General features: G+C 45.1%; 1 protein-coding gene across 1 annotated transcript in view; it reads right to left on the bottom strand.

Annotated features, from left to right (window-relative positions):
* Nucleotides 1–15,199, bottom strand: part of MYO7A (myosin VIIA) — a 77,807-nt gene that overhangs the window by 32,338 nt on the left and 30,270 nt on the right. Inside the window, exons 7-19 of the mRNA XM_088534993.1 lie at nucleotides 15,035–15,177; nucleotides 14,828–14,941; nucleotides 13,893–14,046; nucleotides 13,064–13,140; nucleotides 12,325–12,444; nucleotides 11,955–12,097; nucleotides 11,332–11,542; nucleotides 10,672–10,807; nucleotides 10,095–10,201; nucleotides 7,705–7,761; nucleotides 3,497–3,634; nucleotides 648–806; nucleotides 339–431 (exon numbers count right to left, since the gene is read on the bottom strand). Coding sequence (XP_088391119.1) covers nucleotides 339–431; nucleotides 648–806; nucleotides 3,497–3,634; nucleotides 7,705–7,761; nucleotides 10,095–10,201; nucleotides 10,672–10,807; nucleotides 11,332–11,542; nucleotides 11,955–12,097; nucleotides 12,325–12,444; nucleotides 13,064–13,140; nucleotides 13,893–14,046; nucleotides 14,828–14,941; nucleotides 15,035–15,177 — 1,652 coding nt within the window. The remainder of the gene's footprint in view (nucleotides 1–338; nucleotides 432–647; nucleotides 807–3,496; nucleotides 3,635–7,704; nucleotides 7,762–10,094; nucleotides 10,202–10,671; nucleotides 10,808–11,331; nucleotides 11,543–11,954; nucleotides 12,098–12,324; nucleotides 12,445–13,063; nucleotides 13,141–13,892; nucleotides 14,047–14,827; nucleotides 14,942–15,034; nucleotides 15,178–15,199) is intronic.

Below are 15,199 nucleotides of genomic sequence, written 5' to 3' on the forward strand. Positions count from 1 at the left end.
CGAATGCAGAGAGGGAAGCTGGAAGGTGCAGCTTGGATCGTGCAAGGGCAGAATGCAAACCACGCCTGCTGCAGTCTCAGTCACTCTTTTTGCAGGACATCTCTCCTGCTGCCAGACCTTTTGGGTGAAGAGAGATGAGACCGAGCAGCCACAGCTCTGCCCAGGAGGGAAAAGGTTGTGTGCTGTATGCAACAATTTCTGTGTTCCTGTGAGTTTGTGCAAGCATCTATGCAGACTGTTCGGATTTCCTCCTGTCTGGGACACCACACAGGGTGGAAAAAGAATTACAGGAATAAAAAAAGATGCTAGAGCACAGCAGGACTTGGAGAGCCTCATACCTTGAGGAATATCTTGGTCTTGCCAATCTGCCAGTCGTCGTCCTTCCCGAGCACAGCTTCTGCAATGCGCTGGCATGTCCCCCGCAGGTCGCCCTGGCACAAAGGGGATGGGAGTCAGGTACCAGGTTGATTACAATCCCTTGGTGCTTGAATGCAACCCTCCTTCCCCTGTTTTGTGTGGAAACCCTCCAGCACCACTGTAACATCTGAGGACTGAGCGCTGCATCACTGTCTCTGGAAGAGCTCATTGTAAACATATCTGGAGAGGCCAACCAGGAGCAATGGTTTGCCATGGAAGAAAGCACTCACCTGCTTGTATGCTGGCTTCACCCCGGGCATGAGCACCCGGTACCTGTCCACAAACTCCACAAAAGTGTAGCGGATGGGGTAGCCAGCCCGGCGAATCCGGATTGTCTCCATCATCCCCGAGTATCTCAGCTGACGGACACACAACTCCCGGTCAAACAGCTGGGGAGGGAAACGTTGCAGAGGATACAGGGGTTTATTACATACCTCACTGACTGCTTCCCAGCCCTGTCACTCAGCTTGCATAAGCCATAAGAAAATGCAGAGTATGAATTTGCATAAGGGAATGAATTCAGGTGTCCACCCCAAACCTTCATGCTGTGGCCCCAGGGCTGGTCCTACGAATTGCTGAGTGCATTCACCTCATTCCCCTTCTTTAATTCCCACTTACAAAGCTGGATATGCCCTACAAATTCTGCAAAGGACTGGAAGAACCAGAGAGCACCATGCAATGGTGAAGACCATCACCTTGGAAAAATGGGCAACAATGCTTCCTTCATAGGGACCAAACGATAAACTCACTTTTATGACAGGCACATTTGCCCTCTGGATACACTCATATCCCCTGCTCTGGAGTGAGCTTTTTAACCAGCTTATAGCAGCCACTTTAAGAAAAAGGTTTGAGTGAAGTGAGACAAATAATACTTTTACCAGGATAGGACACATTGGATAAATGAGAAGAAGGCAGAAAGCAATGTCATCCAGATGTGGTCTCAACCCGTCCCTATCTAATATGAGTTTCGGGGACAAGATAAGTGCAAGGTAAATGCTGTGAGCTCATCCATCTTCTGTAAAGGCCAAATCAACCTGCAGGTGAAGTAACAGACCTGATGTGGCTTTTGCATTACTTTATACACGCTGTCATTCATGACATGTGGGGAGATTCGGATATACTTGAAGGGAAGCAAAACATTCCCTGGTTAAGTAAAGTAATTCAGAGCTCCCAAATAACGCTGTGGAATTGGAAGGGCTCATTCCTGTCTGCTGTGCATGGGCTGTGACGTGTTTCCTGGCGTCAGGGTGTACAAAGCTCTCGTGCTACACGGACTGCTGGCATGGGCTGACAGTCTTGTCTTTCTTTGAACAGTTTGTTACTTAATTAACACCATCCATTTCTTTCGGGTAGCAAGAAAAACAGAACAATACTCAGAAAACTGTGTGGAAAGACCTGGAGAACTCAAGCCAGCATCTCAGTGCAAACAATATATATAAATTTTGCCCCAAGCACATTTTAAAAGGAAGCAAATGTTTTCAAATAATGTAAAACAACAAACAGTCAGGACTTTCCACTGACCTTTCACTTCCCACTCTCCCATTTCCTATCACTATCAGTACACTTTCCTTCACAGCCTGGGCCAGAAAGTGAACTCACAGAAAATGTTCTCTTTTGCAATCATCCAGTGCAGCTCTGTGTCCTGTTATCTGGTTTTTTTTTTTTTTTTTTCTCCTTTGTATTATTAAACCAGGGCCAAAAATAAATATTCCTTTTTTTAGCAAGAAAGCATATTTGATATCTTACAGCACTACAGTCACCAATTCAGTGTTATTTCACCCCCTCGTGCTTCTTATGCAGAGATTAACTTCTTTTTGTTCTATTCCTTCAAGCATTTAGCTGTATTTATGTCCCACTGAATGTCTTGTAGATAAGTGAGGTGAAGCTCTGGCTTAAAGCTTGCAAAAACTGGTCAAATATAGACTTGTAATGTAAGATGCAGATTGGGTCCTGGAAATCCAGGCACATGCGCAGCTTAAAGACTGGGCATTGGGAATAATTTTTTAACATTAGTTCAAGAGGTACATCTATTTCTCAGTATCACTCATTTTCCAAATCAAGGCTTTGATTTGGAATTTCTCGAATCTTCTTGAATCATCTTTTATTCAGATGACAATCTCAGAACAGACATATTAATCCAAATAATTCTTTTAAACATGACATTAAGTGCCTTTTCCTGCACTCATCAGAAACAGAGTAAGGACACAGTAAACTGCTCAGAGAAAACCACCAGACTTTTTTCCCCTCATTGTATTATTTTCACTGATTAGCAAAAAAAAGTTTCCAACAAGCAAACTGTAGCAGCTCTGAAATCTGGTATATTTTTCACAACTCAGTTTTCTTATGGATGCTAACTTTAGATGAAGATAATCAATAGATTACTCACCACGAACCTGAGGTTCAAGAGAAGCAATCATGGGCAAAATGATTCATAGCTACAAATAGCTGAAATTCTTACTGAGTAAAACTGCTCAGTAAAGGTGTTATCTTTATTATCAGTGCTGAGCAGCTAGCAGTGATTGTTAATACCAGGGTCTAGATCTGGTGCGATTGGGGTGTTCAAAACCCATTTTATTATCCCACTTCCCTTGCAAAACTCTTGAGTCACCTCTCTGTGTGCTCACAGGGGTCAGAAAGATTTACAGCCATCTCCTTTCCTTTGCTCATTAAAGTTTGTCCTCAGAGATTTCACTGCCTTTGAAACAAACACAATAAAAGCGGCGCTTTTAACTGACCGTCAGTTATTTTTAAGTTTCTGAGGACACCAGCCTCTATGGAAATTTAGAGGCATTTTCATGTGAATAAAGGCTGCAGAGTGAATTCTTTGAGGTCAACCTTGGAAAGAAAGGCTGAGATAACAGCCTCCCTCTGCAAAATATTTTGGGGTAACATTAGGTAGCATATTGGGCTGTCACTGGAGAGCTTTGGTGCCTCCATGCCTGAAAGTCTGCCGGTTGGTTTTCCAAACACCCAGGGTCCATCCTGGCTCCACCACCATCCCAAAGAGTTTTAGCCTCCGCGCATGCAGGACAAGCCCCTGTGAGAAGCAGCAAGAGAGAGGCAGAAGAGCAGGACTTACCATGGGCTTCTTGTACTCATTGGGCTTGATGCAGCGGACGAAGAAGGGCTGGCACACGCTGAGAGTCCTCATCAGCAGCTCCAGGGATCGCTTGAACTGGCTGCTCAGCGTCGGCGAGCGCTTCCTTGTCTCCGCTCCCTGGAAAAACCACAGCAGCGCTGGCTCAGGAAATGAAAGGATAACAGCGTCTTTCCCCTCCGGCCGTGTCCCTGGGAGCCTCTGGCAGCAGAGGGAGGAGCTGGGGGTTTTTGTGTGTGGAGAGGCCACGGGTGCATCAGCAACGGGGCAGGGGAGAGGAGAACTACCCACATGGGCCAACGGTGCCGGAGGGAAGGGGGAAAGGAGAGGGGCTTCAAGGCTCCTAGATTTGTCCTCACTGCCTGCTTGCAGAGGCTGGACTCTGCCAATCTGCTCCTGACACCTCCCATGATGGAGAGAAAGGTCAGGGAGGCACTGAGCCCTGATGCCACCTGCATCTGGTGAGGAAATCCGTGTCCCTCTTTACCAGCGCAGGCAGTGGACCGTTATCCCAATGCTGTATTTTCAATTTCTCCTGCTTGAGCCCTCCCCATGTTGCTGGCAATCCTACTGACCCATGAAGAGCAAACCCATCCAGGCCTTCAAATATCTCTGTACATTGACTTGGAACATGTGTTTGCCCTAGGAGGCTCCTTGGATGCTCCCTCATGTTGGGCCCAGGCTCTACTGTTCCCCATGGTATCGGATCAGCCTTGAAATAGGTTGGTAGATGATCCAGGGCATGTCTGCTGCAGTGTAACCCTGGAATAGCTCCAGAAGGTGCTAAGATCTGCTTGCTTTCCCCAGTTTATGCTAAAAGGATTTAAGTTGGGAAAGATTTTAGTTGTGTTTGGAGAAGAGCATTTGCTAGAACAAGGCGAGGAGCATTTAGGGGAACCAGGATAATCTGGGGTATTTTGCCTATTCTCACGGTTTTGCTTAAAATGAAAAATCTGGCCTTGAGCTTTGGGCAAGTGTTTCTTGAGCAGAACGGAGAGGCTTCTCTTGGATAGCTACTTCTCCTTGACCTACAAGAACATCCTTGTAAACTAGCTCCAACCAAAACGAAGAACCAACCTTGCTTTATGAATGCACTATGAACTACAGGGACAACTAATGACCTGAAATACACATTCACAATAGACAATGGAAACAGGGACAATCGCAGGTCTTGGTAGGGTCTGGGAGCCTTTATGGGGTGGGAGGAACTGCCAGTGGGTTGAACAAGAAGTTGGGCACCAGGCTACGACTCTCTCTGAACCAAAAAGAGGACCCACTGCAACATGACTTGACATCCAGATATTTCCCAAAGCAAGTATTTCCAGTGAGGTATTAATATACATTTCCTCAAAATTTCCTGTTCTTTGCAGGGAATGCAAAGCCATGCATGGAATCACAGTCTCCACTTTCACTGGCTGTGATGCTATGTTTTGCAGTGTGGTAAGTTTTATTTCTACTTTCATTGCCAAAATCTACACATGCTCTTCAGTGTACGGCATTAGTAACTTGTGGTCAACATCTGCATCCCACCTCCATCCCCAAATAAGGATCTTGCACAGCTCAGGTTGGATATTATGATAAGACAAACCCAGCTGAAACATAAAAGGTGTCATGGAATTCCAACAAGGCAAGACAGCAGAGGAAACCCTGCTCATGCACAGACTGGGGAACTCTGGCTCACTTGTCCTCGAGAACATGGGGAGCTAGCAGTAATCTCTCCTAGCAAACCTCCCCTTAGGACAACCTATTAACATGGTTTATGCAATTTATGAATGTAGCTGTTAACAGATGAGTGCTACAGAGTCAGGTGCTTGTAGGTTATTCACAGATTTGGTGAGGAATAGACTGTGTCAGTGAGAGTCTGAGCATGAATAACTTTCATTAATATTGCCTTGCTGCTTTGCAAGTTATGTGTAAGCAGTTACCTCTACATGATGTAAAAGGATGGCCACAATGAGAGGGGACAGATGCTAGGACAGATGCAGGAACGATGCTGGAAGCAATGCATGTTTGTCAAGTCTTAGACAACTTGGTCTTGGCTGGGAGAGGCCGTTGTTCAGCCATGGTAGTAGGAAGGATGCAAGACTTTGTACCAAGGTCTCCTTGAAGGGAATGCATGAGCAGTTTGCTCCCAGGCAGCATACCCTGCCTCTCTAGCCTGCTAATTCCTTGCAGCTCCTCTTTGCACGTATCCAGCCTTCGGTAAAAGGCAGTGGTGCAGTCTCCATTGGATCAGTAGAGCAGTCTGGGTTCATCCTGTCCACTCTCCAGACTGCATCATCCCATTCACTCTCATGCTCTCTGGGCCTCACATTGGCATACAAACCCCTGCAGCCTAAGGGGATCAGGGGAAAGACCAGGAAAGCCTGGACTTTCAAATACATAGCGAAGCCCCAGGCAAGCATTTTGCTTTGGAGTCTTCCTGTACTGACAGAGTAGTGACCCAAAACTCAGTGTTTCCTCTTGCTTCACCTCAGCAGCAGTGTAAGAATCATCATTTGCTATATAAAAAGTTATAAAAAGTGGCTTCCATATGACCACTGAAAGTTGAATCACTCTCACGGCAGGTTCTGTGTAGGCATGTGATAAAAGGCAGTCTCTCCCCTAAAGGCTGTAGGGTCTGGAAAAGGCCTTTGAGATGCAAAGCTGACGGACTACATAGCAGTGCTGAGTACTACTATTGTGAACTAGAATCGCATTTTGTACAGCTTACGGCTAGTGCTATATTTGGAAACTAAAGGTTTCCAAACCTGACTGTTCCACCCTTGGCTCAGTGACTAACAGTTATGATGATTATTATGGTGACTGGAAAACCTACAAAACATCAGGCTGTATTGTGAGAACCACAACAACAACAAAACACATAGAAATATAATTGCTATTTCTCCAGTTCCCTATATCCTCTATGTTCTTCAGCCAAAAAAAAAAAAAAAAAATTCCTGATGGATTTTGTATAACAATTCTCACCATATCCTAGTCCAGAGGGAATTTTTCTGGCATGTGGCATTGTTATAGCCCTGCAGAGGGGCCCAACAAGAGGTTGCTAACCAGACTTCAGTTTCCTCAGAGAGGTTTTGGGGTCTCCATCCATGGAGATATTTAAAAGCCATTTGGACGTGGTGATGTGGGCAACATGCTCTACATGACTCTGTTTGAGCGGGGGTGTTGGACTAGATGATCTCCAGAGGTCCCTCCCAACCTCAACCATCCTGTGATTCTGTGAACACTTTGCAGTCATGATACAGAGGGGAAGGGCCCCAGGTATGGAACAAATGGCATTGGGTCATTCTGCTTAAGGTCACACTCATTGGAATTCCAAGTCCAAACACCTGAGATGCTGCAGAGATAAAAAGTGTTAAAATTCAGCCCCATGCAAGGATCTGGATATCAAAAGTCAGGTTCATCTCCAACACAGTCTCCTTGCTGTGGGAGGATTATCACAGGAACGTTGGCAGAGTCACACAGCTGGCATTATGAAACCTTAGCATCCAGTATGCTACCCATATGGCCAAATATCTAGCAGGAAAGGTTTGGGAAGTCATCAGAACCAGTTAGGAGACTAGGCACATCTGAAAAGGCATAAAAAGGTGCCAAAAGCCTGTTTGATTGAGCCTCAAAATTCAATATTTACTGCTCCTTTCAAGGCATAAATGTGAGCTCTCACTTGGACAAGACCTAAAACCACTCATAAGAATGACAGCATTTCCAAACAACCCAGAAGTGCTATCCACGAGTCTCTCTTTGCACATGAGCTGTCTAATTTTCTGCCCCCAAAAGGGCAAAATAAAGCCAGATTCCCTGCTGTGTGGAGCAGCAATGTCCCACTGAAGTCAATGATGGCACAAGTGAGAGGCACCAACTGAACTTCATGAATGATCAAGCCAAAATTAATTAGAATGACTCAAACATTAGGAAAAAAAAATCATCTTGGCTCGGGCTGGTTCTGATTTTATCCAAACCAAATTCCCATCACTCCGAAGCTCTTTGAGGTTGAATCCTACAAAGACACGGCACAAATCATATTGCTGTATCTACTGAACAAGGCCTAAAAATGCTTGCAGTCATATCGGTCAATTAAAACAGATCCTCTATAGATAACACAGGAAGAGGAATAAAGCAGCAAGAGCAAAGCACAATCCTTGACGAGGAGAGGTGAATATACAACAGAGGAACTCATGTATTTATTTTACCTTTGGCGTCGGTGTGGGCGACTGGCCAAAAGTGCTGGATGCATAGCCACAGAGAAACTACATGAAGCACAGGGTAAACAAAACAAAACAAAACAAAAACAAACAAACAAAACAAAACAAAACAAAAAACAGAGACAGAGAAGAGCAAACAGTGAAAAGAAGGAATAACTGAAATGGGAGCCTGACACTGTTAGTCTTGGAGGTTCAGCTCCTACAGCATCTCACAAACAAAATTCGTTAATTCTTAGATTTTGTCAACCTCCCTCCTGTCTTTTCCCCTTTCACTCCATGTTCACATGCCTGAAGCTGAGGAGACCTTTGCCCTCCAGCTCTTGCCATGTGAAAATAGCTCTTCAGCACCTTTTGAAGTGATTCTTTATCCACCCCACTCTCAGTCCTCCCCATTACCCTCTCCTTAGCCCATCTCTTCTGTCCTTTGACCATTGCTCTTAATGGAGAACAGTTTGGAAGACATCAAGCAAAACACCTTTTCACAAAAATTGTACCCCTGGTTTTAATCCAATTAATTAGTTTCTACAGAAATGAAGCTTTGGCTGAGGGGAAGGCCCCCAAACCTGATGTTTGTTTTTCACTTCATCTATTTCCAGCCTCTTATTTCCATCCCCCTCTGCCCCTTAGCCTCTTAGGGCCTCTTACCCTAGCAAGTAACACAGTCATATCATGCAGGCAGGTAGTTGAGAAGAATTGTGTATAGTTCCCACTGAATCTACCATTTCGCATGTCTGCATAAAAAGTAATGCTCCAGTTCAGCAAACACATGCAAATAGCCCTTCTCCATGATGAGCATGCACAAACCAGGCTTAACAACTCACTGTGCTCCAGCAAAATCCAGTTCACCACACACTGATTTCACTGTGCCCAAACATTAAGTCATCTTTCAGTAGCCAAACAATTACTAAATATTCAAGCATACACTGCTGGACATACACTGTTAGTTTTCAGCCTTCTCTGATCTGTGGATCTCTAGAATTTCTAGCATAGGAAGATACCCCTGGAAAGTCTGAGTACCGCGAAGCAAATGTGGACTTTTCTCTGACACTTTTCATGGAACCCTTAAAGAGCTAATCCAGAAGCTCCCAAGGACCAAAGGTTGAAAGCTGCTGAGCAAAGTGCCTCATAATCTTATTTGCCCTCAACAGAGCAGCATCTGGTCAGTAGAACACACAGTGTTTGTTCCTTATGTAGCTGCATGTATGGCAGGTTACAAACCTACCATTCAAATAAGAGAAGCGGAGATCATCAAAGTACCAAGGCACAAAGGCCAGATTAGTGACATATTCTTAAAATGCTTAATGCTAAGACAGTGACTAAAACTATGAAAGAAAAGGAGTTATCTCAGTAGCGTTCTCCCATGCTTTAAAAGGTCTTGGTTTCTAGGTTTGAGACAACACCCAGGTGGACACTTGAGTTTTGCTGAGACATACTGCCAGCATCTTTTAAAGGTGAATGCTTGGTAGATGTTCTGGTGAAGAAGTCTGCTTGACCGTGCAACCTCAGAGCTCCCTCTTGTTTATTCCTTTGAGTGCATTGCTGCACTCTCCAAACAAGCGAGAAATCTGCAAAGCTTGCACAAAGGTAATAAAAAAAAAGGAACAAAAAATAACAAGCAAAGGAAATGGCATCACTAAGGGTATTATCTAGATGAGCAAAAGTCTCCACGTTTGCGGATAGCTCTACATCTACCAGGAGTGTCATGCCAATCGGTAGCTTATTTGGGATTGATAAAACTCACCCTTTTCCTAATGAAGTCAAAGGGTACCTATCATTCATTTCAGAAGGAGCAAAGCATGCTAAATTAAATATGCTAAAGCATATTTAATAAAGTTGCTTAGGAACTGAGGCATCTTCTTCCCTTAACAATAAAGAGATTAAACACCTAAATTTTTCTGACATTCCTGAAAATCTGGTCTATAAATATTTAGCATTTTTTTTGCACTGGATCTTCAGATCATTCAGAGCAGCCACCAGGTTTTCTCTTTTCACTCTATCATACATACATACGTGCATACATGTAGCCTATCCCACAGCAGCAGCTAGTTCTTCCTCTCTCAAGTTTCTATGTTCAAAAACTTTATTCTTGCCAACTCTGTATTGAGTATCGCTCCCTAACACAACTGTGTCTTGTTCCCTACACAATTAGGAGCTGAGCAACCACAGCATGAAAAGTGTTTTAGGATAGTGAACACGGTGAAAGGGGAGTGTGACACTGTGTTAACGCTCCCCCCAGGGTGTTCACTCACTCTAACAGTTTCAAAACACACCTCAAACAGTATCAGATCAGTGTGACTCTCCAAATCTATTTTTCCCTTCCAGGAAATGCCCTCCCTTTCTGAAAAGACCTGAATGAAGATCTCTTCAGGCTGCATTACCATTGCCACGTCTGCTTGGAAGATCTGCTTGATGAATTTGTTTTTTGAGGAATGTACCAGCTGAATGATGTCTCCATGCAGCGTGTCCCTGTTTTTCTCCAGGAAACCTAGAGGAATAATGGGACAACACATAGGTAGGTGACACAGCCAGTAGGTATCCTGCAAACAGCCTCTAGCCATAAGGCTACTAGCTTTTCTTGGGGAGCTCTCCTATACTTGGGAAACCCTAATGAAAATATGTCCTTCAGAATGGCTTAGAAGCCGGCTGAGGACATGGAGCAACAACCAGTCCCCTCCTGAGGTGTTCATGGATGAGAAGGCTGATGCAGGTGCACAGAGGTACCAGTAACCCCATCAGAGAATTAAATGAGCCATAGTAAGGAAACTGGATGGATTTCATCAGGGAAGGCCAAACAGAAATGGGGAAGTGGGCAAGGAAAGAGCCAATATGCATCTATATATCTATGAATCTGGTATGTATCTATATATCAGTAGTATATTTACTCCAACACAGCAGCAGTTCACCTTCCCCCAAGCACCCCTTCACACCAGCAGTGCACCAGGAGATGTGCCATACCTTTTGTCTCGTAGTAAACAATTCCAGCAAAGTGGTTAATGCCAAACTGGGTTTCATAGTTGTTCTTTGGTGGAATATAGTTTGTGTTCAGCTTGTGCTGGGAATTCAGCTTGTGTAACATTGTGGCATCTGTACCCTATGAATACAGGAAAAGATCTGACATTTAACTAGGCTTTTTTTTTTTCCTACTAAAATCATTTTTTCAGTCAATCATGGTGGGTGTTTTTTTGTTTTGCTTTGCCTCAGGGACCATGTGTATTTCTTTTGATGAGAAATATGTTGGAGGGAACCTCTCAAGTGCAGAAGCTAAAGAAAAGGATTAAATACCTATGGTATGATGTGTTATATTCAAAATAGTACTCCAAAGGGAGTGTATTTAACATTATTTTTTAAAAACTTTGTCAAAAGCTGCTCTAAATCCCCTTACAGATACACTCTTCCATTAGAAATGCTAACTTGTTCATAACCACGACTACAGTACAGGCAGAAGAAAATATGATAGCAGTAAAGACTATGAATAGGTAACCCACTTGTGAATGTGTATTACATCTTTTTTGATGCCAGATATGCGCCTGGTTAGACCTCTCATAGGGTACCAGTGCAAATGCAGAGGGGATGAAAACAAGAGTCATTGGAAGCAGTATTGAGCCTCGAACACACCTTGGGAAATTTGCTCTCCTCGTCGATGAGGGAGATGATGTTCATGGGTTTGATGGCGATCATATCCAAGGCATCCTGGTTGTCAGTGAACTCAATGTGCTGCCAGTTGATGTTCTCCAGGTTGTATTCCTCCTGCTCAAGTTTGAAGACATGGCGCACGAAGAACTGCTGCAGGTTCTCATTAGCAAAATTAATGCAAAGCTGCTCAAAACTGTAGATGCAAGGTTGAGAAATTATTAGTTCAGATCCATCATACTTGATCCTTATCCATTGTTTTCCATGCCTGAAGCAATGCTCTCAGACCTTATTAACCGCTCAGTAAGTTTGCTATTAACTGAAATCTGCCATAATGGTCCAGGCTATCAATTTTCTCTTCAAAACAACAACAAAGCCTTATGTGTGTCTAGTCTGTACCCATAAGTTGGAGGTTATGTCCTACAGCTACTATGTGGCCAATATTTGAACAAATAAATATCACACAAAAGTAATTGTTTTTGATCATCTATCATTCAAATTGTGCAGTCCAGTTCTGCTTGTCTTGGAGCGGTGATAGGTCTGCAGCATCCTGAGCTTAGGTGGTGAAGGATGGTTAAGACCCGAGTCTCCTTTTGCAGACTCTGTACCTGTTCACAGTGAAGTTCTCAAAGCCAAAGATGTCGAGGAGGCCAATGGATCTCCTGATACTCTTGAGTTCCTGGGAAGGGGGTCTGTAAATAGCAGCATTGATCTTCTCCACAATCCAGACAAAAAGCCGCCCATAAATTCCCTGCAACAGCCCAAAGATGCAGCACACTGAGATGGGTTTGCAGTGCGCCCTGCTAGTCTGCAGCACTACTTCACCTGTGACAGCACAGACACAGCAGAGCATATCCAGGACAATCCCTAAGGGACACACTCATGCAAGCCCAAACAGGGCTTGGGTGCTCTGGTCTCAGAACTTGTGGATATCTTCAGCTCATCTACAGAAATGCCAAGGAGCGTCCTAAGATTTACCTTTACAAAAGCGTCCCTCACGTCGAGCGCTTGTTCCATGCTGAGAGGGGTGGAGACGGTCTCGCCTCTGGTGATTATAGTACGGCTGGTAAGGCAGTTCATCACGTCCTGAGGGTCAACCTGGCAAAGGCACCACTGGACACTGTTGCTGGCTTTAGAAAGGTGTATCATGCCAGCACCAATGTAGCTTTGCATCCCTTTGACCCCTTTCATACTCCTGACTTCAAGCTAGGGAAAGCCCTGGTCTTGGAAGTACATGGAAACAGCCTCTGGATATCTATGGGACGTATTCTGGGACCAGCTGGAGCCCACAGAGAAAAGCCCATTCCAGAGCCTGACCCTGCCACATCCTGAGGAGGACACTGAGGAATGGCCCAGCTTGTCTGGAGGGTTTCCATGGAGTCATCTCACCCCACTTCAGACATACACAGTATAGGTGACATTGCCTCAGCTACTGCAACGAGCAACTTTTACATTCAATGCCAGGAACATGCTCATGACATGAAATGTGCCCCAGAACTCTCTGTTTCTCTTCTGTGCTGCAAAGGGGAGTTCAGAAACTAAGCTCAGATGGAAATACCTACCTACCTACTGCTAGTGCAGGGTAAAGCATGGCTTACCCCAGTAGCTTTCAGGCCCTTTCAGTGCAAAGAGAGCCTGGTTCAGATGAAGTTTTCCACAATATTAAGAACATGGAAACAGGCTGAGAAGGGGACAATAACACCACAGAGCCACTGACCTCCAGCAATGATGCTGCAGTGATTAGTGACGCCGACTGAACAACCTCGCAGGCATCCAGGTTGTCATAGGTCCGAGCTGGAAGGGGAATGGCACAGGGAAAGCTGTCAGCAGGGATGCAGCTGTGCAGGAGGTAGATGGGCTGGGATAAAGGCCCTTCACCACTGTCCCCGTGTGATGGCCGTCAAAATGGAAAGAAGAGTTTATGTCTGGACATTGTCTACAAGTGACCTGTGTTCTGTTCTGCTAGACACCCTAAATGACTTACACCAACCTTGGGTACAAGTATTTCTAGCATGTAAGTGCTTTAGGCTAAGTTCTCTTTTCCAAAGAGGCTTTTAAATCACCATGTCATTTCCTTTGCAAGGGCATATACAATCATACAAGTGCTTCCAAAACACTCCAGTAGTCTCTCCTTGCAAAACCTGAGTCCACTGAACAGCCTGCAGCCACATTCAACCTTCTTAAATTTGAAAAAGGTGGATGCCACCAAGACTGTTCCAGTGAAGGGCTGCCAGCCCTGGGCTGCCTGGACATGTACCAAAGAGGTAGGGTTGACACATGCAGATGGCTTGACATGACCCCCTTCTCCAATGAGCCTACCAGAGTCTTGCAGCCCTGGAGAGAGTAGACTCACTCCTAATTTCTCCTTAAACATCCTGAAAGGACTCCTCATGTCCTTCATGCCACAATAAGCACCTGAGTCCCTGGCACAGCACTGTAACAGGTGTCTAGATACAACTGTCTGTCCCAAAACTTGGCTCTCTCTCACCGCATGAAATATGGTCGAAAAGTGTGCTGGAAGATGCTCCCATGCTCTGTTCTTTTACCTTCATACTGCAGGTTTCCCATGTGCAGTATGGCAGCCAGCAGCTTGGAGATCTCCCAGTTTTCGGTGTCGGTGAACATGAGGACCTTCATTGCAGAGCGAATATTCGCGTACTCTTTGCTGTCGTCTCTGCCATCACAGGTTGTGCAGTTACCCTGGGAAGGCAAAAGGGTCACACAACGTGCAGGGTAAAGCTAAATGTGTCTAGCACAGATACGTGTAGCACTGAGGCATCTTTCCCCAAAAAGCAGCAGATGTTTTGCATAAGCAACAGATGATGCTGAACCTGCAGCTCTGGATCTACCCTCTGGTGCATGTTCTGATGCAGTGCACAGTCTTGTGGCCTACATGACCCCACTGTCCCCAGCTACCCTTGGCTGCAATTAATGGAGTAGAAAAGGCTGCCTGAAGTGGGGATAAAGAGATGGGGAAACATGGTGGAGATAGCCATGGATTCATCTAGAAGGCTAGATGGCCTGGCCTTAATTATATCTGTGTCCACCAGCTCTTGTATCATGACTATGATAGTGGGTCTGGAGAATGTATTAGATACTACACTTTTTGTGGATACATACACTGCTGGGATCACCCATCCATGCACATCTCCCCTTCCATCAGCTGCGCAAGAACTTTGGGTCTACACAACACACTGGTTAACCCCAGACAAGGTACCTGGGCAAAAACATCTAAACCATCCAATCCTGGGTCCTGCTTCACAGAAGTAGTGAAAACAGCCTGTCCTTTAGACAGGGAGTTGGGATTGCCCTAAAACTGCAAGGTTTGTAGAGTGACAAAGACATCCTATAGATCCTATGGTTAAGACTAAAGAGGGACATAAGCAGCAAAGCAGCATCTTGGGCTGCGGAGGAAACATCTCTCACAGCTTAACTTCTTTCAACAAGTCACATCCAAACCTCCACTTTGCTGCTTTCTCACCATTGCAAGGTAGTTGTAGTCAGTGGCTTTCCCTAGACCCAGTTTCTTTTTCTGCTCCATCGTCATTCCTCTCAGCATGCAGTAAAATACATGGTAATTCCTCTCATCCTGGGCCTGGAGTAGGAGAGAAGTGTCAGCTCCAGAAGAAATGCCCCGCAAAAGTGGGCTGACCAAGTGCCTGCTGATGTGCTTCTGGGAGAACCTCACCTGTCTGCACACCCGGGACTTCTCCAGCAGGTACTGTTCAATCTTTGCCCCCTCGATGGCTCCCCTCTTGTTAAAGTGGATGTCGATGTACTTCCCAAATCGGCTGGAGTTGTCATTACGGATCGTCTTGGCGTTCCCAAAAGCTGCAGAGAAGAACCACAGCAG

This window comes from Tinamus guttatus, unplaced genomic scaffold, assembly GCF_059628265.1.
Source record: "Tinamus guttatus ecotype Peru unplaced genomic scaffold, ASM5962826v1 Tinamus_guttatus_pri_ptg000602l, whole genome shotgun sequence".
Classification (NCBI taxonomy): Eukaryota; Metazoa; Chordata; class Aves; order Tinamiformes; family Tinamidae; genus Tinamus; species Tinamus guttatus.